This window comes from Saimiri boliviensis, chromosome 2, assembly GCF_048565385.1.
Source record: "Saimiri boliviensis isolate mSaiBol1 chromosome 2, mSaiBol1.pri, whole genome shotgun sequence".
In the NCBI taxonomy this organism is placed as follows: Eukaryota; Metazoa; Chordata; class Mammalia; order Primates; family Cebidae; genus Saimiri; species Saimiri boliviensis.
The window spans coordinates 69343600-69363032 of NC_133450.1; the positions used below are offsets into that span (position 1 = coordinate 69343600).

Genomic DNA, 19433 nt, shown 5'->3' on the forward strand with positions numbered 1-19433 from the left:
AGCAAGGCACGGTGCTGAGTGCTTTCCAGCAGTTATCAAGAGTCTGCCAGCATCCAAGTATAGAACCTGGACTATGGAGCCAGGACGTTTAAATCTGAATCTGAAGCCCAACAATTACTGAGGGTATTTGTTTGCTAGGGCTGCTCTAAGAAGGACCACAATGGTGTGGTTTAACCAAGAGAAATGCATTGTCTCTCAGTTGTGGAGTCCAGGAATCCGAGCTCAGTGAGGAAGAATCTATTCCACACTGCTCCCTCAGCTTCTCAAGGCTTTCTGGCAATCTCGAACGTCCCTTAATCTCTGTCTTCCTCCTCCTGGGGAGTTCTTTCTGCATGCCTGCTGGTGTCCAAATTCCTCCTTTGTAAAAGAACACCAGTAATATTGGAGTAGGGGCACAATCTGCTCCGATATGACCTCATTTTAACTAAGTACCTCGGTAAGGACCCTATTTCTAAATAAGGTTACATCCTGGGTATTCCAGGTACAGGCTTCAACACATGAATCTGGAGGGTCAGGGGCAATTCAACCCATAACACTGGGTGAGGGACTTGGGTGGTCGCTCTGTGCCTCAGTTTCCTCACCTATGGAATGGAGATGCTATTACCTAACTCATAAGCCTGTCATGGGTGTTTGCTGCGTTCCTGTATGTACAGCACTTAAGCTAGTCGTTCAGCATTAGTGCCATACTAACATTAACTGTTGTTCTCCCATTCATCTTGTGTCACAGCTGTGTGCTGTAGAACAAGGGTGACAACTGTGTATGTCTGCCAGGGCTGGGAAGGTCACCCAAACAGATGAAGTGGGCTGCCAGTGATGGGGCCCAGGCAGGTGGGACGGTAAGAGGCTCCGTTTAAAGGCATTCTGCTCAAACTGTTACATAATAATCTATGAAATGAAACTCTCCTACAGAGGAGAGAGCTCTTTGTTGCTGTTGATGCCAGTGGAAAAAATTGACCATGACCTACTTGGTCCTTAGGTGGGGTTAACAGCTATTCTGAAAGAAGAATGCTCATTCAACAAGAACTGGGCATGAAGCCAACTATGTGTTCTGGAAAGGATACAACTGCCTTTAAGGGAAGGCTTAAGCCCATCAAGACTGAGTTATGGAGGCTGCCCCATCAGGCTGGCGGTGGTCGCCCTCACTAGCCCTGGCCTTCTCTCTGGCTACTGAGATGCTGAGCAGGGCTGGAGAATAGACCAAATGCGGCCAGCCAAGGTCACACATCCTCAGAGCCACCCGCTCATGTTCTCAGCTCTCCTGGAGTGGCTGACTTCAGTGGGAACGCGACTCTGCCAGCATCTTGATTCAGACTTCTGGCCTCCGGAAACGCGAGAGAGTGAATCCCTGCTGTTTCAAGCCACCCAGTTTGTGGTGATGAATTATGGCAGCCCCAGAAAACTAACATTCCTCTTTTCCTCCAGTTTCACAAGAGCAGGTGTTGCTCTTCCTGACAAACAGCTGTCTGTTCTCCTGACCTCCTGCTATCTGGGGGAAATCTCCTTCCATTAATAACCACCTCTACCCTCCGTTCAGCTTCTTCCCCCAAAACCTGGGAAGTGCCTCCCTCTAATCCACAGCTCCATCTGTTCCACCTCCTTCCCAGCCTTCTCCTCAAGGAGCAATCTGCCTTGACCATCCCCTTGACTTCTCAGCCTGCTGGCGTTGGGTTTCTGTTCCTACCTCCTCACCCAGATCACCTTGGTGGCTTCTGTGGACCAGTGGCCATCCTCATCCTACTTGAATGTTCTGCTGTGTCTGACACTGACAGTGGCCTTCCTTGTCCTCCCTTGCTATCTGCCCTGGTCCTCTTCCTTCCCAGCCATCACCTTTGTGAGCTCTCTCTCTCTCTCTCTCTCTCTCTCTCTCTCTCTCTCTCTCTCTCCTCAGGCTTATGCCAAGGGTTCTATGCTTTATCCTCTTCTCTTGTCCTCTGCTCACCCTGGGATGCCTCAGACCCCATGTGCTTCCTTCACTTTAGTTCCCATCTCTGTTCTTCCCTCCAAATCTCTCTTTAGACCCATTCACCTGTGTCATCTCCACCAGCAGGCACCACAGCCCCTTCAGGCTCACCAGGTCCAAAACTGAACTCACCATCATGCAGGCTTCCAAAACCTACCCCTCACCTCACACCGGGTCCACTCGGCTTCTTTAATGTGTCTCCTCTGCTCCAGCCCCACCTCTGCTGGCTTGGCCCCCACCACCCTCATCTCTCCCCTAGATTATCACAGCAGTGTCACTTGGTCCTGTCTTGATTTCCAGGTGACCATACCCATGACAGCCAAACAGAATTTATTCCTTCTTCTCTTACAGAATGAAGTTCAACCCTGATTCCTACCCCAGCAGGACTCCACACCTTCCATCTGGCCCTGATCTGGCCTGGGCTTCACTCTGTCCTCCCCTCCTTCCCTCTGACAGGCTCCTGGTGCCCCACTACCTGCTCTGCTGCTTCAGGCTGCGCTGCTCTCATTCCTGTGACTCTCTCAGACCAAAATGCAGCCTCCCGCTGCTGTGCTATAAGCTCTTCTGTGCGTTCACTCCTCTCTACCCAGATAAAAACCTAGACATGGTTTAAAATCCCAGATTCAAGGTCACCATCTTCACAAAGGTTTTCCTACTCCATTCCTCTCTCCAGCCATGGCGGAATGGACCATTACTCCTATGTGTCTTTACTGTGGAGACATCTGTTAGAGCATCAGTGCTCTGTCTTCAGTTCATTTATTGAGATATTAATCTCTCTTCTTGAGGCCAGGGGTATTTTCTGGGTCATGGTTAGAGCTCAATAAACATTGATATTAGAGGAATGAAATGAAGGAAGGATGGATGGAAGGCTATAAGGATGGGTGGATGGATAAGTGGATAGATGGATGGACGGATGAATAAATGGGTGGATGGATGGTTGGAAGATGGATGGAGGGAAGGATGGATGGATGGATGGAAGAATGGATGAATAGGTGGATGAATGGTTGGATGGGAGAATGGATGGATGGATGAATGGATGGATAGATGGAAGGAAGGAGGGAAGGACAGATGTATGTATGTATGGATGGAAGAATGGATGGAGGGATGGATGGATGGATGGAAGAAGGGATGAATAGGTGGATGGATGGTTGGATGGTTGGATGGATGGATGGATAGATGAATGGATGGAAGGAAGGAAGGAAAGACAGATGTATGGATGTAAGTATGGATGAATGGATGGAGGGATGGATGGAAAGAAGGAAGAAAGGACAGATGGATGGATGAATGGATGGATTGAAGGATGGTTGAAGGAAAGCAGTGCCCATATGTTCTAGCTCATGCAGGCAGGCAGTTGATGGGCAGAGGGAGACATGGTGGCTGATTAAGAAAGATCATAGCAGATTTTTTTTCGTTTCAAGTTTTAACCAAGTCTTGCATATAAGATCACTTTATTCCTGCATCTGCTCAATTGTTTCTTCCTTGTATTTGCCCTTTTCCTTTCCTGCATGACGAGATTTGGCTTTCCGTTCAAGGATCTTTTTGTGATCTTTGTCCAGTTTTAGCCTAGTGATAACCACCTTTCTGGGGTGAATGTCTAGGTGGACAGTTGTGCCATTAGCCTTTTCCTGCTGAGCCCATTCAACATAGATAACATATTTCCTCCTCTAAATCTGAACTACTTTTCCAATCTGCTGACCTTTATAGTGTCCTTGTACAACCTAAACCGCATCATCCTTTCAGATGGGCATGGATCGCACGTTGTACTTCTGTCTCAGCTCCTTGGAAAGAGGGGAAGACACAATCTTCCTGTGAATGTGGGAAGGTGCATTTAAATGCATTTTGCAATTCTTGCTTTGGTGAGAGGTCACAAAGGGATTGAACGTCATTTTGGCAGTCCCCACTGTGATGATGGCCGCAAAAGGGAAAAGACAATAGCAGATGTTTAACGCAAGATTGACAGCCCCAGGACTGTCTCAAAGACTGAGAAGAGAAGACAAGAAAAGTAGGAAAAGTTATTAAGACACAAGCCCTAGATCAGGAGCTAGAGGCTGGATCCCAGAACAAGGCAAGAGCCTGATAACTCAGGTGGCTAACTTAGTTGGCCAAGGTCTTTGCCAGTTTTAGCACTGGATATCCCATACCATTAGAAATTCCTCAGTCTCAGGCAAATTGGAATGGTTGGTCACCCCACCAATAATCAAGACCGGTGCCTCCACTTCAGAGCAGAACCATCAGCCAGGTCCTGAGAGACATCTTTTAGGCTCTTGAACTGATCTCACTCAATCCCCATGAGGCCCAGGACCATGGAACAGAGGGCAAGGAGGCTGGGGGCCAAGCAGAGGAGCACCTGTGCTCAGCAGGGCAAGGCATCACAGGAGCCAACACTGGTTTCTCAGCCCTTCTCTCAGAGACCACCTCCCCACTTTGATCCCTTCCCATGCCCTGCTAGGCTCTAGGACACCAAATTTTCATATTCTGGCCACTTGCCCATCCTGTGTACTCACCCTGGGTTTTATGGACTGAATTGTATCTCCCCCAAATTCTTATGGTGAAGTCCTAGCTCTCATTGTGACTGTTTGTAGAGATAGGACCTTCAGGGAGGTTATTAAAGTTAAGTAAGGCTTTAAGGGTGGCACCCTAACCTGATAAGATAAATGTCCTTGTAAGAAGAGAAAGAGAAACCATAGAGCTCACTCTCTCCCCGTGCCCACCCCTTCTCTTGGTGTGTGTGTGTGTGTGTGTGTGTGTGTGTGTGCACGTATGTGTGTGTCCAGTGTGGGCTCACAGGGAAGAGGCCATGGGAGGACAGAGTGAAAAAAAAAAACATCTACAAGGCAGGCAGAGAGCCCTCACCAGAGACCAACCCTAACAGCACCTTTAGCTTGGATTTCCAGCCTCCAGAACCGTAAGAAAATAAATTTCTGTTGTTTAAGCCACCCAGTGTGTGTTAAAGCCAAGCCAGTGTGAAGTATTTTGTTACGGCAGCCATAGAAGACGGAAACATAGGGGTGCCATGCCCCCAAGACCCCCTCCAAATCTCTCCTTTCAAAACTCACCACCCTCAGTCCTAGTCGTGAGTTACCTCAGACTTACCCCCAAATTCTCAAGACATCCCTTAAGGTCTGAGCTTGGGAAACAGCACATGATGTCTTTCCCTCCTGAGTGGTCAGAGCACAGGCAGCACACACAGGCTGAAGACGGCCCACAGGCCCTTGCTTAGCTCGCCTTTCCCAAAGCAGTTTCATCTGGAACCCATTTTGGCGGTGTTGCACTAGTTTCTGATGGCTGCTCTAAGAAGTTATCACAAACAGTGGCTCAGACAACACAAAATTACTCTTTCACGGTTGCAGAGGCCAGAGGCCTCACTGGATTAGAACGAAGATATTGGCAGGGCTCTACTCCTTCTGGAGGTTCTAGAGGAGCATCCATTGCTTGCCCTCTCCAACTTCTAGAAACTTCCTCACTCCTTAGCACCTGGTGCACACATCACATTGACTTTTCCCCTCCTGCTTCCACCATTGCGTCACCTTCTTCTGACTCCATCTCCTCCCTCTTTCTTGCAAGGATCCTTGTGATTATTGCAAGGACCCAGCTGGAAAAATCCATGACAATACCTTCAAGATCCCAACTTAATCACATCTGCAAAGTCCCTTTCATCAGAGATTATAGTCACAGGTTCTGGGTATTAGGACACGGGTATCTTCGGGGTTCCATTACTCACCATAATTGGTATGCAATGCTGATTTCCATCCTGCAGGTATGGTTCAGGAATCTTTAGGTGAATGAGATACATGATTCTTGCTCATGTCACATGGCGTAATGGGAAGACAACCAAACCTAGAAAGAGGGGACTCAGCTTCCCTTGTTAGAGCCTTTTCTTATTAACTGTGGGATTTGGAACTGATTCTCTGACCTGCTCAGTTCTGTCTTCTCTCTACTTCAAGGGGAATGAACTGTGAGAGTACTGAGCAAGAACTATGGGCTCTATACCTAATAGTAGTGGGACTTGCCTCTGGATACCCAGTAGTGATTGCACCTGCCCCTGGATACCCAGGAGGGATCCCGCCTGACTCTGGATATCCTACAGTAGCAATCCCACCTGCCTCTGGATACCCAGCAGTGATCACGCCTGGCTCTCAATACCCAGTAGTGACTGTGTTTTCCTCTAGATACCCAGTAGTGACTGTGGCTCTAGATGCCCAGTGTTCATCGCTAGATGGGGCTGAGATCAGTGTCTCCCTGGAAGGATTGTTGTAACGATGAAAAGAGATAATGTGTGTAAAGCACTTGGCATGACATGTGGTCTTTGTTTAAAGTTTGAATAAATACTAGTTCTTATTATTTCTGTGGATATCCAACAGACCCATAATTGGGCCCCAAAACCATGAAGAAGGAGGAGGAAATGTCTTAAAGATTATCGACAGACTGTTTGCTGAACATCAAGATCACTTTCTGGGTATTATCTCTGACTTGCCCTATCAACTCCACACCCCACCTGCAGTCACACAACCTTCCATGATCATGACTATACACAACATACTGTGTCCTCCAGGCATTGGGACCTTGGAAATGTAACCAGGCTTCAGCCAGTGCCCTGCACCGGCGTCTTGAAAATGCTCTTAAGAGTGTGTGGCTGAGTTAGGGATCCTGATTTCAAAGTAGAAAGGGAGAATCCATCCAAGCCCATAGAAATCCCGAATGCAGCTCCTTTCTCAGAAAAAAGCATTGGCCGTGGAGTTGGCCACCTGGGCACCAATCCCACTCTGCCCCGAATTAGATGCATGACTGAAAATTCCTTGCATTCTTCTGGGCCCCAGTTCAGGGATTGGTGCAGTCACAGGCTTGCCTACAGTGACCCGTCATCGCGGGCATGGTAAGACTCGCAATCCCTCTCATTTCTGCTAGAACTGACTGCTGGATCTACGACCCAGTCAGCAGAGCAGGCCTGTGGGGAGCTCTCAGGCTCAAGCGCATGCTTTCCCTGATATACAGGAAATCAGCTGCAGAAAACCAAGGAATCGAGCCTGGAAAGAGAGAGGGTTAGCTAGTGCTGTCCCTTTCCCTGTCTCTAGAATACCAACAATGGGAACCCTCTTTGATCTTGTCTCTCAGGAGTGCCCATGCCACATTCCAGGCAAATGGTGGCCTGGCTGGCAGCACAAGGCTTGCAGGGCAGCTAGTGGGCATCACGGTCAAAGCCTCTGGATCAGGCAGCTGTGTCTGCAGGCAGGCCTGCTGGCTGGAAACCTGGCAGGAAAGGAAAGGCTGGCAGGGGCGGGGCCAGGGAGGGGTGGAGACTGGGCCGGCTGTGGTCAGTGACAAATGCTGGCTGCAGTCCAGCCAGCCCTCTGCCCTTTCCTGAGCCTGAGAGACTGCCACCTCCGCTGTGTGCACGCTCGGCTGCAGGATACAGTAAGTACAGATACCACAACGGGAGGTCCCGTGGGCTCAAGGGCATGTGAGGCCAGGAGACGACGGACCCTAGAGTTACGGGGTTTGGAGGCTGCAAAGCTCTGGAGGAGTCTCACTTCTGCCGTGTCAGGTAACAAGCAGGGGCTCCCAAGGCAGCAGAGGTGAGTGCGTCCCCCAAGCTCTGTGACTTTATACTCCACACTAACTCTGGCAGAGCTTCCGTTTCCTCATAGGTAAGATGGAAATAATTATACCCTCCGCATGGTGTGACTGAAGGTTAAATACAGTGGGTGCTCTCACTCAGCATATCTGGCTATGTCTGCAGACAGGTTTGGTTGCCCCAGCTGGAGGAAAGGGCTGGGTTAGTGACATCTAGAGGCCAGCGATGCTGCTTGTGATCCCACAATGCCCAGGACAAGATCACAAGCATCATCCTGTTCAAAAGGTCAGCGGGATCAAAGTTGAGAGAACTTTTGACCTGTTGAACAAGACCTGTTTTGAAAGGACCTGTTGACCTTTTGAATAAGATCATGGGGACGAAACGCTGACTGGACAGGAGGCACTCAGTAAATGGTAGCTTCTGTTGTTTTCTGTGCTGGGAGTCTTGGGCCTTTAGAAATCAAGAACAACAATCCAGTATTATCTGCTTCCCTGAGATAAGGGCATCTTGCCTGGAGGCTGCCACCCAGGCCGGCCAAGGCAGCTGCTCATGAGAAACAGGAACCACTTGACAGTTTGTTAAATGAACAAAATGTAGAAATAAAGTAAGCAGAATGTTCAGTTTTTCTGAAGGTAGGGCTTTGGGCCGGATAGACAATAATAAAAGGGGAAAGCACTCCCTTAGGACAGTGTCCTCACTCATTGATCAGGAAACTGAAGTGTGAAGAATCCAGGCTGCAGATGCCTGGAGGTGACGGACGTGTTCATGGTGGTGACAGTGATGATAAGTAACAGATGTGGACTCATCTCCCAACTTGTCAAGTTGTAGATATTCAATATGTGCAACTTTTTAAAGAGCAGTCATGTCTCCATCAAGTGGTTTTAATAAAGAAATAAAAGGAAGCCAGAGCTGGCAGGGAGGGAGTTTTTCAAGGTCACCTGGCAAGTGAGCCCCAGGGTGGGGAGAGCTCAGTTCTGGGTGGCCAGCCTGGCTTTTTCCACTACTCAGTGTCCAGCTTGCAGTGTAATGTCTCTGAATCACAGAGAAGGGGACAGGGGTCAGTTCATTCATTGATGCATTCTACGAAGGTATATGGAGCATCTCTCATGATTGCAAACTCTTGAAGGTGAGAGCAGTACAGAGGAGGGTCCCATGGAGAGAGAGGCCGGAATGAAAAATGTCAATGACAAATGCATAGATGAAGGCACATGTGTAATTGAAGGAGCTTAGAGAGAAAGTCAAGGGACTGTTCCAGAGAACAGCTGTGGAAGGGGAAAATGTCCAGCATGATGGGATGTCGTAGAGAAGTGGCATTTAAGCAGAGGCCTGCAGCCGATGTGGAAGCTGGAACAAGCCTAGGTGAACTTGTGAGAAAGGATGGGGGAGGATTCCAGTAGAGAGGGAAGGTGTCCAAAGGCCCAGGGATAGGACAGAACTTGCTGCATTTGAGAAACTGGGAAAAGAAGAGTGAGCCTGGGGGTGCCCACATGACCCAGGGCAGAGCAGGTGGAGCCAGTTCACAGGAGCGCTTATGGGTTAGAGCACAAATGAAAGGTAGCGTTGACCTGAAACACAGGAGTTGGTCCTGAGTTTCTTAGGCGAGGAAGCGCTGTGACCATGTTTATGATTGAAGGAGATTCTTTCATATGCTACATATAGAATGCCTCGCAGAGCAAAGAAAGGAAGCTACTGGGGTGGCTCAGGAGAAGATGGTGGGAGCTTCCATTAGGGAGCAGTGAGAAAGCCAGAGAGAGGCGGCAGCTTCAAGGCCTGTTTTGGAGATGGAACTGACAAGCCTTGCTGATGGGCTGCAGTGGAACCGGAAGTCAAGATGACTTCTCCCGGGAAGTTCTGCTTCTGGGTCTTCAGGATCTAGAGGAAGCTGTGACATTGTCTCTCCTCTCTGCTTGGGCTCCAAGCCTCACATTCCGTTTTGTAATGAGCAGATATTGGACAGACCTTCCTCACTAACACACTTCCCACAGCTAAGTTCAACCTGAACCTGGGCAGGACTTCATTGCCCAACACGGGAAACACGAGCCAGCAGATTTTAGCTTCATGGGTGGTGGGGCAGGGGGACCAGGGGGAGGACTGACCAAGGCCTACCCACAACATCCCCACCACCTGTCAACCCAATTCACCTTGACCTGGGATGACAAATGAACTTGACTGATCCCCTCTCTTCGCTCTGCACCAACACTAAAGCCAGGAACCCAGGAGAGGGGCAGCCCAAATAGGCTCTCAAGGCACTCGGTGGAGGCTGGTCTGGGGAATAGGAGGCTCCCAGGGCTTCACCTGTCTGTTAAGCCATATATTTCCACCAGATGCCCAGGAATGTGATGGCAAACCCTGGCTTCGAAACTAAGAAATGTAAAACAAGCAATAGGGGCTCCACTGCCTCTTGGAGGGAACTCTCTGACCCTCTGTTTCTTTTTCTGCATGGTTAGGATACTAAAACCAACTCCATGTTGCTGTGGAGAAGTATATATGAGCTAATACAGGTGAACCGCCTGGGGATACCAGGAGGTGGGATCAAGGAGGAACGAGGTATCACTCCTCAGAGCCTCTCAGAGACAGGCTGTGCATGAGTCAGAGGAACCTGGATTTTAATTCTGGTTCCATCACTCAATCGCTGGAACAAGCTATTCCATTTTGCTGAGCCGCAGTCTACTCAATCTGTAAATAGAGTGAGTAATGCTTATTTTTGGTGAAGGTTAAATGTAGTAATATGTATGGTGTGTCTAGCAGGTTTTTAATAATTAGTGGTTTAACTAATTACTAATTAGGGGGCCCAGAGGAAGCAAGTTTTCTGCATCTCAAACGGGTAACCCTGGAGAGCCTAGGTGAACCTGCGGCCTAAACAGACCCTGGGGAGACTCAGTCCACGCCAGGAGAAGCAACTCCTCCCCAACCGATCTCTAGCGCTTGGCAGAGGGCAGGGGGTTCTGAGGGGGTGCCCACAGCACATGGCCAACTGCAGATGAAGAAAGCGAGGCCCAGAGAGGTTGGGCCTTGCCCAGGGTGACCTAGCAGCTGCATAGATGGGAGAAAGGAGGCCAGAGCCTCACTGAGACTCTCTGGTCAGCTGACCCTGGGCTCTATCCAAGAAGGAAACTCCCTTGCTTCTGAAGCTGTTTTGGAAAGCATTTCTTTGAGGGGAATTATCAGCTCAGTGTGGCTCTGCAGGGGGTTGAGCCACATTGTTTCTTTAGCAGTATCTCCACACATGGCTGGTTCCAACACTTGGCAGGAGGGACCAGATTGTGCTGTAAAAGACTCGTTTAGAGGAGCCAGAGATTAAACCACCCACCCATGTCCTTCAAAACTCTCCAGGCAAGTGCCTCGGTGGGAACAGGCAGGGAGTGTCAGCGGAGGGAGCAGGGGACTCCGCTTGCTCATTTTCTGCAGATTAGGGCTATTGTTGGTGGCTACTAAGTCAGGGGTTTCCAAATCCGGAAGATGCGGCACAGGAACGGAGGAGGCAGGACTCTGCAGAGGCAGAGCGAAACGGTGGTTCCAAGTGCAGACTTGGAGGGTCAGAACTGGTCTGAGTCCAAGCTTTGCTAATGTTAGCAGGTGACTCCATCTCTATGAAACTCAGATTACCCATCTATGAAATAGAGCTGGTCGCTGAACATACCTTTCTGGGTGGTGTGAGGCTAAAGGAGTTGGCCCAGTGCCTGAAAGAGGGTGTGGACAATGTGCCCAACTGCTACAGCTGCCCGGTTCAGTCCTGGGTTCGGTTTTGCAGAGCCTCCTTCTCGGAGGGAGCTCACGGAGCAATTTCTAGACAGGGCTGGCAAGGGTGACCTGCTGGAGCTCTTCAGCTTCGCTTCCTGAGACCATCTCTTCCCACTGCTGAGCCCCATGGCTACTCTGCAAGCCATTTCCCACACAGCTCTCTGAGGCCCTTGGGAGTTTGGTTTAAATTGGATCACGGGATGCTGTGGCAGGCTGTCCTTGCCTTCTGTGGATCTGGGGGACATGATGACATTGTGCCCATGGAGAAAGCCCAGCAGAAACGGATTCCCTCCAAAGCGACACACAGGGCAAAGCCCACATCAGAGGCCAGGCAGGTCCTCTGTACCTGGGAATTAGTGCCAGGCTCGCACAAGTTTGTGTGTGTGTGTGTGTGTGTGTGTGTGTGTGTGTGTGTGTATGTAAAGCATGTACCTCATGATACAGTTGAGAAAATGGGGACCTCAGATGAGGCTTTTGCCAGACTCTGCCACGCCCATGGCCCACACTTCCACAGCACGTGCCCCCAAGCATCCCATGGTGCAGGTGCTGTTACCACCTCTACCTTACAGTTGTGGAGCAGTGGCTCAGGGTGTAACCCAAAATCATACTGCAAGGACACAGCAGGGCTGAGATTTGAACCTGGGCAGTGGCTTCAGATCCTGGGCTGTTTCCTACTGCAAAGGAAGGAGGGAGGACTTCTACCTGTAGCCAGAGAGGGAGGTGTGGGCCCAGGAACCACTCCTGGGTGCGATGGAGGAGGAAAGAGGAGGACTGAAGTGAAGACCACATCAGGAGTGATGGGAGACCCCACAAAGGCCCCCTAGGAAGAGCCAGAGACAAAAATGAGTGCCTCCTTGTCTGGAAGTCGAAGAGATGTCTTTGCCTGCTTGGGCTGCCGTCACCAAGTCCCACAGGCTGGCGGGTGGGGACTTCAACAACAGAAATGTCTTTCTTTACAACTCTGGAGGCGGAAGCCCGAGGCTAAGGTGCAGGATTTGTTCCTTCCAAGGCCCCTCTCCTGGGCTCGCGGGTGGCTGTCTTCTCACTGCCTCTTCACCCGCTCTTCCCTCTGTGCATGTCTTTATCTTGATCTCTTTTTGATTTTTTTTGTAAGGCCACGGCCATATTGGATTAGGGCCCACTCTAGTGACCTCATTCTAACTCAGTCCCCTCTTTAAAAGCCCTATCTCCAGATATAGTCACATTCTGGTGTATTGAAGGTTAGGACTTCAGCATATGCACTCGGGTGGGGGGACACAGTTCAGCCCAGAACAGAAGAAGAGGCCAGTGGGGATGCTCGCATGAAGAGGGCAGGCAGAATTCCCTTAGGAGGGGAAGGTGTCTCCCTGTGGGACAACGCTGACCTGGAGCAGCCCCTGGGGGAAGGACAAGAGGGCAGTGGGCATCCTGGTATCCTGCCTTCCCCAGGGTGGATACTCACTCCATGTTTGCTGAATGAACAGGGCAAGGACAGCAGTGCTGAGGGCCCCAGGCCTGTAGCTGGTCTGAATTCATAGAAGGACCCCAGGGCCCTGCCATGTGCCAAACCAGGACACCAGAGTGAAGGCCTGAAGCTCACATGCAAGCAGCTTAGTTCCCCAGTAACCCCGAGGTGCTGACGAGACAGAACAGAGCAGGGGGAAACCTCTCCCTCCATATTCCATCCCCCAAAATGTGTCCCTGGAGGTGGATGAGAAGGGAGAATTCCGGCCCTAGTAGCCAGGCCCCTGTCTTGGGTCTACACCTGCTCTCCCTCCTCCTTCTTTGCCACATTGTCCCTAAATCTTTGTCCTCGAGCCACTACTGCCCTATGTAAACCCCTATTCCCAGTCTCAGGGGTGCCATCCCTTCTCTTTGAAGCTGAAAGGACCAAACCTACCATTGGGTGGGGACATCTCTGGAAAGTCAGGGCCCCGACAAGCCCCACCCCTCTCTGAGGACACCTTCTCTCCCTTTCAGAACCAAGGACAGCCGCCATGCAGCTCTTCCTCCTCTTGTGCCTGGCACTTCTCAGCCTTCCCGGGGCCTCCCTCTACCGCCACCACTCCTGGGAGATGAAGAATAGAGTCAAGGACCACCATGTAGGTGACATGGTGGCCCCCAGCAGCAGAAAGGACTTTACCTTTGACCTCTACAGGGCCTTGGCTGCCACTGCCCCCAGCCAGAACGTCTTTTTCTCCCCCGTGAGTGTCTGCATGAGCCTGGCCATGCTCTCTCTTGGGGCTGGGTCCAGCACCAAGACACAGATCCTGGAGGGCCTGGGCCTCAACCTTCAGGAAGGCTCGGAGGAGGAGCTGCACAGAGGCTTCCAGCAGCTCCTGCAGGAGCTCAACCAGCCCAGAGATGGCTTCCAGCTGAGCCTTGGCAACGCCCTGTTCACAAACCTGGTGGTGGACATGCGGGACACCTTCATGAGTGCCATGAAGACGATGTACCTGGCGGACACTTTCCCCACTAACTTTGGGGACCCTGTGGGGGCCCTGAAACAGATCAATGATTATGTGGCAAAGCAAACAAAGGGCAAGATTGTGGACTTGCTGAAGAACCTCGACAGCAACGCAGTCATGGTCATGGTGAACTACATCTTCTTTAAAGGTAAGGCCCCTGGGCCCAAAACCTGCACCTGCTCTGGCTTTTCTGCTGTTCTTATCTAAAGAATACCCAGTTCCCTCACATCCATAAAGGAGGGGGAATAGATTAAGTTCTTTCTGGTGCCTGGTGAGAAAAATTAAATGAACAAGCAGCCAGAAGAGGTAAGATGGGTGCCTTCTGGCTGTGGACGGGGTTAGGGAGCCTGGGATGCTGTTTCTACCATGGAGGAAGAACTGTTTGCTGTTTTGGTGCCACTGGGGACCTCTGAAGGCCCAGTTTCCATACAGGCTTTGAAGCATGAGCCCATTGTGGCCACCATGACAAAGACACCAACACCTCAGCCACTCAGGGCAGGACATGGACCCCAGAAGGGCTTAGAGGGCATTTTCCAGCTCCCCATATCCCCCAGATCCTGGAACCTCTGCCCTCATAGAGGCCAAGACTCCCTCACACAAATGCTTGTTCCTCTGAAATGCCTTCTCCTGACTCCTTGGCAAGAGCTGACCTCTGCTTCTTATCTCCCCGACTCTTCTTGTAAGCATCCCTGCTCCCGTCTGCAGCTCCAGGCCACCAGGGGCCAGAAAGCAAGAGTGGCTAGAGAGGGGAAGGGAGAGGGGAGGAGAGAGTGGGAAGGGGTGAAAAAAGAAGTGAATTGTTAACACCTCCCCTTCCTGTGGTCACAGATCATATCTTTGGCCATTTGGTGGCTTTAACAAAATACCATAAACTGGGTGGCTTAGCAACAACAAAAATTTATTTCTCATAGTTCTGGAGGCTGAGAGGTCCAGGATCAAGGTACCAGCAGATTCAGTGCCTGTTCCTTGGTTCATAGATGGTGACTTCTTAACATGTCCTTGCTCAGTGGAAGGAGCAAGGCAGCTCTCTGTGGTGTCTTTTGTAAGGACATCAATCCTGTTCATGACAGATCCACCCCCATGACCTAATCACTTCCCAAAGGCCCCCTGTCCTAACACCTCCACCTTAGGGGTTAGGTTTCAACATATGAACAATGTGGGAACAAACACTGAGCCCACAGCTGTGAGTGTTGAACTTGGACTCTGAGGTTTTCTATCCCCTGGTCTCCATTACATCAGACTGCTGAGGACAACTGTGAAATAAGCTAAGCAAGGTATTGGGTGGGGTCTTCCTTTGATAATGATTAAGACGTTAGAAACAGGCTGGGCATGGTGGCTCACGTCTGTAATCCCAACACTTCAGGAGGCCGAGATGGGCCGATCACTTGAGGTCAGGAGTTTGACACCACCCTGGCCAACATAGTGAAACTCTATCTCTACTAAAAAATATACAGAAATTAGCCAGGCATGGTGGTATGCACCTGTAATTCCAGGTATTCAGGAAGCTGAGGCAGGAGAATCGCTCGAACCTGGGAAGTGGAGGTTGTGGTGTGCTGAGATCGTGCTACTGCACTCCAGCCTGGGTGACAGAGGGAGACTTCATCTCAAAAAATAAATCATTAATTAATTAAAATGAAAAAGAAGTTGGAAACAATCATTTAAAGCATTTTGTTCAGAAGTTCCCATAGGAAGGTCAGAGAAGGATAATTGAAGACTTCCCAATGGGAAAAACCATTCATTTCCAGGACCCATACTAACTTCTCTCCAAAACAGATCAAAATATTGAGAAGCGAGTGAAAACAGAGAAACTCACCCAGATACCAGGTAGCATTCACAGCCAGCCCATCTTTTACTCTCTTGACTAGGAGATTTGGCCTTGAGTAACATTAGCGGATCAAAGAACATCAGGGGTCCAGGGCCTCTGCAGATGTGAAAACCAACCTCCTTTTCTTGCAAAGGTGAAAGGAAAAGTCCCACAAGAAGTCCAAAAATGTGCCCAAATGTTATAAAGGGACTTGCCTTGAAATTCAAGAGGTTGAACAGTCTGAGGCTGCCGTAAAGATGGTCTCCACTAGCTACCTTTACTGTCTTCCCTCCTTTCATTTGAACCTGAGAATTTCTAATTCTTACACAAAAAAATTCTTTTTCCTTTTTTCCTTTTTTCACCTTTAGCTAAGTGGGAGACAAGTTTCAACCACAAAAACACCCAAGAGCAAGACTTCTATGTGACCTCGGAGACTGTGGTGCGGGTACCCATGATGAGCCATGAGGATCACTATCACTACTTCCTGGACCGGAACCTCTTCTGCAGGGTGGTGCGAGTCCCCTACCAAGGCAATGCCACAGCTTTGTTCATTCTCCCCAGCGAGGGAAAGATGAAGCAGGTGGAGAATGGCCTGAGTGAGAAAACACTGAGGAAGTGGTTTAAGATGTTCAGAAAGAGGTACTTTGAGACTACCCCAGGGCTGGCCTACCCCCACACCAGCCTCAGGGAGACACACCTGTCCTGTCAGGGCCACACAGCACTGGTGGGAAGAATGTGCTCAGCCAAGGAGCTGCCTCTAAGCCCAGAGGCATCCTGTGATATCCAGGTCCCAGGGGCCCAGCCCAGCTGGAGGGACAAGGGCTGGAAGCTGGGTTTCTTAGGGTGGTACCAGAGTGGACAAAGACCTCCAGGGCAGCCCATGTCCAGGTCCAGAGCAAAACAAGCCTCATCCTAGACAAGAGGCCAGAGGAGCTATAACCACCACTGTTCCCTGGGTTAAGGTGTTCCTTATTAAACAATCCAAACTAAGAATCTGGTACATTCTGAAGCCAAGGGGTGAGGCTCAGTGTGCCAATACCCTAGAACCTAAGAAAGCTTCTTTTCCATTTCCAGGCAGCTCGAACTTCACCTTCCCAAATTCTCCATTGAGGGCTCCTATCAGCTGGAGAAAGTTCTCCCCAAGCTAGGGATCAGTGATGTCTTCACCTCCCATGCTGACCTGTCCGGCATCAGCAACCACTCAAACATCCAGGTGTCTGAGGTGGGTCCAGAAGCTCCTGTGCATCTGCTTTCCAAGATCTATTCTATCCTCTTCTATCTTATTCTATTCTATTCTTTCTATTCGACTCTACCTCACTCCATTCCACTCCATTTTACTCCACTCCACTCCAGCCCACTCCACTCCATTCCACTCCTCCACACCACTTCATTCCATTCCACTCCATTCCACTCTATTCCATTCTACTCCACTGCATTCCACTCCACTCCAGTCCATTCTATTCCATTCCACTCCACTTCTTCACTCCACTGTATTCCATTTCATTCCACTCCACTCCACTCTGCTCCATTCTATTCTATTCTTTTTTTAATTGCATTTTAGGTTTTGGGGTACATGTGAAGAACATGTAAGATTGTTGCATAGGTACACACATGGCACTGTGGTTTCCTGCCTTCCTCCCCATCACCTATATCTGGCATTTCTACCCATGTTATCCCTCCTCAACTCCCCACCCCCCACTGTCTCTTCCCTAGTTCCCTGCCACAGACCCCAGTGTGTGATGCTCCCCTCCCTGTGTCCATGTGTTCTCATTGCTCAACACCCGCCTATGAGTGAGAACATGCAGTTTTTTATTTTCTGTTCTTCTGTCAGTTTACTGAAAATTATGGTTTCCAGGTTCATCCATGTCCCTACAAAGGACATAAACTCATCATTTTTTATGGCTGCATAGTATTCCATGGTGTGTATGTACCACATTTTCCCTGTCTCCTTCTCCCTCTCTCTCTTATCCCACAAGAAGCAAACGTTTCATTTTGTGTCTTTTCCTTTATGTAATGGGAAACCTTATCCACCACTGATCCTTGGGTTAAGGAGTGCTGTATTAAACAATCAAAACTAAGAAGACAATTACTAGCTGAGTGATCTCCAGAAAATACTGAACTCTCTGGGCCTCCTTTCTCTCCTCTATAAAACTGAAGAGCCACACCTTGCCTCAAGATGTCATGGGAATTCAGTGATAGACACATGTGAAGTGACCTCCCGGCAGAGTGCTTGGGGCAGAGTAGCTGCTCCATTGTTCCATTTCGAACTTGCTCCATGGCTCAGTTGCACAGATACTTAGAGGGTGATGCTTATAAGCAGAAGCTTTGCCATTTGCTATGATGGCTTCACCCACCCCTGGTGGCCCAGTGATGCCTGTGTCTCTTCTGCAGATGGTGCACAAAGCTGTGGTGGAGGTGGATGAGTCTGGGACCAGAGCGGCAGCAGCCACGGGGACAATCTTCATGTTCAGGTCGGCCCACCTGGGCTCTCAGAAGCTAGTGTTCAACAGGCCCTTTCTGATGGTCATTGTGGAGAGCAATATCCTCTTCCTTGGCAAAGTGAACCGCCCCTGAGGTGGGGCTTCTCCTGAAATCTACAGGACTCGGGTGGGAGATGAAGGTGGGTGTGCTATGGCCCATCCGTATGCTGGTAGCTAATGATTTACACTGGTTTAGTTGACTAATGAGGCATTACAAACAATAAAATTACTAAATAATGATTGCTTCCACCCACACAACCACAAGATACAGGTGCCTTGGGGAAACTTGGAGAACATTCAGTCTTGCCCTCACAATTTATCAAGAAAGATGAGCATTGAGACCCAGAGAGGCTGGTTAACTTGCTCAAGTTCACCAGCATGTTAGTGGAGGAGACAGGTCCGGAGTCCAGGCCCTTGATGCCCAGCTCAGTGCCACAAAGCTCAGGAGGAAAGTTCCAGTGGGCAAGGGTCACCAGGAAGCACACATCCAAGCCTGGTCCCCTACCTATCAGCAACAACTGTCAGTTCATCCTGCATGAGAAAAATACTGGAATGGGAGTCTGAAATGGGGCTACTCTTTCGGCCCTAACCTGCTGTGTGACATTGGGGCAACACTTTCCCTCTCTGGACCTCAGTTTCCCTCTGTATACAAGGATCAGACTCTCGCTGTGATCGAAAGACTCCTGAAATCACATAGAAAGGCTGAGGTGTGCCCTGTCAATCATGGTTGATTTCGAAACACTCAAGTGCCATTCATCCTGTAAGAAATACATCTGGATACTAGTGTGGAAATGGCCCATTTGATGATTGGTTATATTATCTTGTAGATATGGTTATAATCTTATAGGCCTGGATGGGAGTGGAAGAAGGGAAGCCTGTTGCAAAGAGTACAGTATGAGTTGCAGGTGTCAATGACTAACTTTTTGAATTTTATGTTGGCATTAACAATAAAGCATTTTGAAAACACGGGTTATAACTGTCTTTATGGAGGCAGCTCTGGGAATGGTGTCAGGAGAGCTTACCATGCTCCAGGCCAGGTGCCTGGCCCTTCATCTGGATGTCATATTTGCCCCTCATAGGACTCTTATGAAGACAGGCTGGTACCACTGCTATCCCCGTTTCACAGATGGGAAAGGCAAGGCTTGGAGTGGTTAGGTGGCTTACCCAGTCACGCCGCTCCTAAGTGGTGCAGCCAGAATTTGGTGGGGGGAGTGTGGCCAGGGGCTATACAGTCAGTCCTGTGCTGTGCTGTGGAGGAGAGTTGACTAGGAGCAGAAGCCTCATTTGGGGGCATCTCACATACCAGCTTCCCACTGAGCCAGGTAAGTTCCCTCCCTCCCTCCACCAAGCACCACGTGTATCCTGCTCTATGAAATGAAGATGATCAGACACTCAGTAACCAAATGAATGGGTGAGTGAGTCCTTTGCT

General features: G+C 49.8%; 1 protein-coding gene across 3 annotated transcripts; it reads left to right on the forward strand.

Moving 5' to 3' along the window:
- The first annotated feature begins 7285 nt into the window (after positions 1-7285).
- Positions 7286-18970, forward strand: SERPINA5 (serpin family A member 5). Of its 3 annotated transcripts, none has more exons than XM_003928826.4 (5): positions 7286-7372; positions 13233-13868; positions 15893-16163; positions 16599-16746; positions 17916-18970. In XM_003928826.4, exons 2-5 carry the CDS (start codon positions 13250-13252, stop codon positions 18096-18098), a joined length of 1221 nt encoding a protein of 406 aa, XP_003928875.1. In that variant the 5' UTR covers positions 7286-7372; positions 13233-13249; the 3' UTR covers positions 18099-18970. The 3 variants fall into 3 exon arrangements, with proteins under 3 accessions (XP_003928875.1, XP_010337769.1, XP_010337770.1); XM_010339467.3 differs by lacking the exon at positions 7286-7372 and adding an exon at positions 7379-7533; XM_010339468.3 differs by lacking the exon at positions 7286-7372 and adding an exon at positions 7379-7502.
- The last annotated feature ends 463 nt before the right edge of the window (positions 18971-19433 follow it).